The sequence below is a fragment of the Oncorhynchus masou genome, chromosome 1, assembly GCF_036934945.1.
Source record: "Oncorhynchus masou masou isolate Uvic2021 chromosome 1, UVic_Omas_1.1, whole genome shotgun sequence".
Taxonomy (NCBI): domain Eukaryota; kingdom Metazoa; phylum Chordata; class Actinopteri; order Salmoniformes; family Salmonidae; genus Oncorhynchus; species Oncorhynchus masou.
Genome location: NC_088212.1, coordinates 29791567 through 29794246, shown reverse-complemented (window position 1 = coordinate 29794246; position 2680 = coordinate 29791567). Strand labels below are relative to the sequence as shown.

General features: G+C 40.3%; 1 protein-coding gene across 1 annotated transcript; it reads right to left on the bottom strand.

The window, feature by feature from the left end:
* Nucleotides 1-454: 454 nt before the first annotated feature.
* LOC135550819 (homeobox protein Nkx-6.3-like) lies at nucleotides 455-2217 on the bottom strand. Its single transcript, XM_064981991.1, has 3 exons — nucleotides 1805-2217; nucleotides 827-992; nucleotides 455-685 (listed from the first exon to the last, which is right to left on the bottom strand). Exons 1-3 carry the CDS (start codon nucleotides 2215-2217, stop codon nucleotides 455-457), a joined length of 810 nt encoding a protein of 269 aa, XP_064838063.1.
* Between the last annotated feature and the right edge of the window lie 463 nt (nucleotides 2218-2680).

Sequence of the window (2680 nt, the reverse complement as noted above, 5' to 3'; positions counted from 1 at the left end):
ACAAATAAAATAGGTACTGTAAACTGCATAATCAATGCTCTACAAATCATCTATACAGTTTGTCTGCTATAATGTGTCTTTATACATTAGAAACAATTTCCTTTCACGTTTGATACAACTCATCATAACAGATTATCATGATGGGTTTCCCACCTAACAGTAAACCAGTTTCCACATTGAAACTCATTGATATGTTCAATTCTCAATTTAACTGTTTCACCAATCATTACATATGTAACATCTCTCTGTTTTCATTATACAGTACTGTACGTCAAGGCAACAGTTCAAGTGAACCATTACTCCCTTTTCTCCTCAAACTTACTGTATTGTAAATGTGTATTTTTTAACATGCTTGAATATTAAATTGTGGGTCTATACTACAAAATGATTTGTTTCATGATACCCCTTGCTACAACATGCACATCTGGTTTGTGTGTGCGCTTGAGTTAGTGTGTCAGACGTGGTGTGGTCCAAGGTGGAGTACAGAGAAAGCCCGGCGGTGTTTACGCAGCAGCAGTCGTATCTTCTCGTCGTCTGAGTCGGGGTCCAGAGGCTTGTTGTACTCCTCATCCTCCACCTCGTTCTCCGAAATCTCCCCTCCCTGCTCACCCTGTGTGGCCTGGGTGGAGCTGGGCTCTGAGGCACTCTTCTTCCTCCACTTGGTACGTCGGTTCTGGAACCACACCTGATGAAATCATTTATTTACTTAGTGGGATTTCTTATTTTAACCAGCTTACATTACATTATACAATATTGCAATACTTTTTACAACTTGAATTCAGATGAAGTGTTTAACTGTTAGTGCATGCATGTAGATCTGTTATACCTTGACTTGTGACTCTGTCATGCCCAGGGAGTAGGCCAGTCTAGCTCTCTCTGGCCCGGCCAAGTACTTGGTCTGCTCAAAGGTTTTCTCCAGGGCAAATATCTGATGTCCACTAAATGTAGGTCTGGTGTGCTTCTTCCTGCCTGACATATCTCCTAGATGCCCACTGTCTGGAAATAAAGTATATATTACAGTTAAGTATTTTTTGTTGTTGTTTTGAGTCATTTGGGGACTTCATATTAATAGTGAGGTAAATGATGATGATCTGGTCAATTACATAGATATGAATCTCCTAACTGTAAAATGTTAGTCAAATATTCTTATATTGGAGGAATCAAAATGAATAAACAAATAAAACATTTTAGAACATAGATACAACCAATTGTCCTGTATTTTTTAGGATGGTTGTTTTAAAGATTATCAGATATAATAATAGATAGAATACATTTCTCAATACCTCATTTTTTCACACACATATATATATATATGATATTTTAAAATCAATCTTGAAAGGTTTTATGTGACTTGCACAGCATTATACATGGATATAGCATGCAATCAGGTTCCAAATATTTGTATGTATGTCAAGTGGATGAATCCCTTTTTAAACAATGGCACATAAAATAACATTATAGATTACAATATCTAATATTGAGTATTTCAAAGACAACAGTAAACTCTATCAGCAATATATTTAAACCTTTAACTAACAGAACCTTGAATTAAAAACTTGAAAGAGATAAATTAATTTATTAAAATGTTTTAACTAAGATGTTTTTGAATTAAACAGAAATTACCATGTAATTTACACAATTACATGTATTAATTTGTTTGAGCTTGTAGAAAAACATGACACTAATCTAGCTAATAATACAATTCTCTGAATATCATGGATGAGTGATAAGAGCCAATGTCATGCCTCAGGCAGTTGGTTAGTGAGTGGTGTGATGTTAAGCTGACTACAGTGTGGAGTTAGACTCACTGTCTGTGCACTGCTGCCTCCCTCCTCTCCACTCGCACCCGCTCTCTGCCCAGCAACTGCCACTGCGACCCTTCATGGGGCACTCAGTGCCAGTCTTGGTGAAGCTGCCCAGGGAGGGGTTATAGTCTGCACAGTTGTAGTAGACCCCTGGGTCCACAGTGCCAAATCCCCCCATGGTGGGGTATCCAGAGAGCAGGGTGGTGGTGCCTGTAGCGCCCATCATGGAACGGCTGAGAATGTTGCTAATGCCTTGGGCTGTGCCCGCTGCCTGCAACTGGCTGTTCAGGCCTGGGTTGAGCTTGCAGAAGGAGTTGGGCACTGAGAACTGACACACAGGTGTCTTTAAGTCCGAGGAGAATTGGTTCAGGCTGTTGTTAAACAGGAAAGACCCCGGTATGTTGGGATCCATGGGAAGTGGTCCCGCCTCCAGATTTCACCAACTCACCTAACAGGATCCAGTCATGAAAAAACCCAGTGTGGCCCACAAAGGTTCAAGTTCACCTCTCTCACCAAGCTGAATGAATACAGGTTTGTTGATTGTTTTCTTATTTCTTAATCCAGTCTTTTGATGTTCAAATGATGACCTATGATGCAAATGCCAATGTCTCCTAACTGAGGACCAGAGGGGTCTCTCTGGCTGGTTATGACAGCAGAGGGCAGGTACCAGCATAAAACCTCTTCACTCTCTTCCTTCACCTGATTTGTGCCATTGTACTGTACGTGGTAATTCCAAAATTAGCATCATGTGTTGTGGCACCTGAGAAAGAGTGTTCACAGAGTTGCTCCTCAAGACAAATATCTCCTCCCTGCTCTCTCCTCGGGGGTCATAAATAAGCAGTATCTTGAAGTGGAGTGGCACCTTGATAAAGATA

Bases quoted from the DNA above. Each gene is read 5' to 3' on its own strand.
- LOC135550819 (XM_064981991.1), bottom strand. From the start codon at position 2,217: ATGGATCCCAACATACCGGGGTCTTTCCTGTTTAACAACAGCCTGAAC. The intron at 993-1,804 runs GTCTAACTCCAC...ATTTCCAGACAG, and splicing joins CAGCAGTGCACAGACAGTGA to TGGGCATCTAGGAGATATGT. The intron at 686-826 runs GTATAACAGATC...TGATTTCATCAG, and splicing joins TGACAGAGTCACAAGTCAAG to GTGTGGTTCCAGAACCGACG.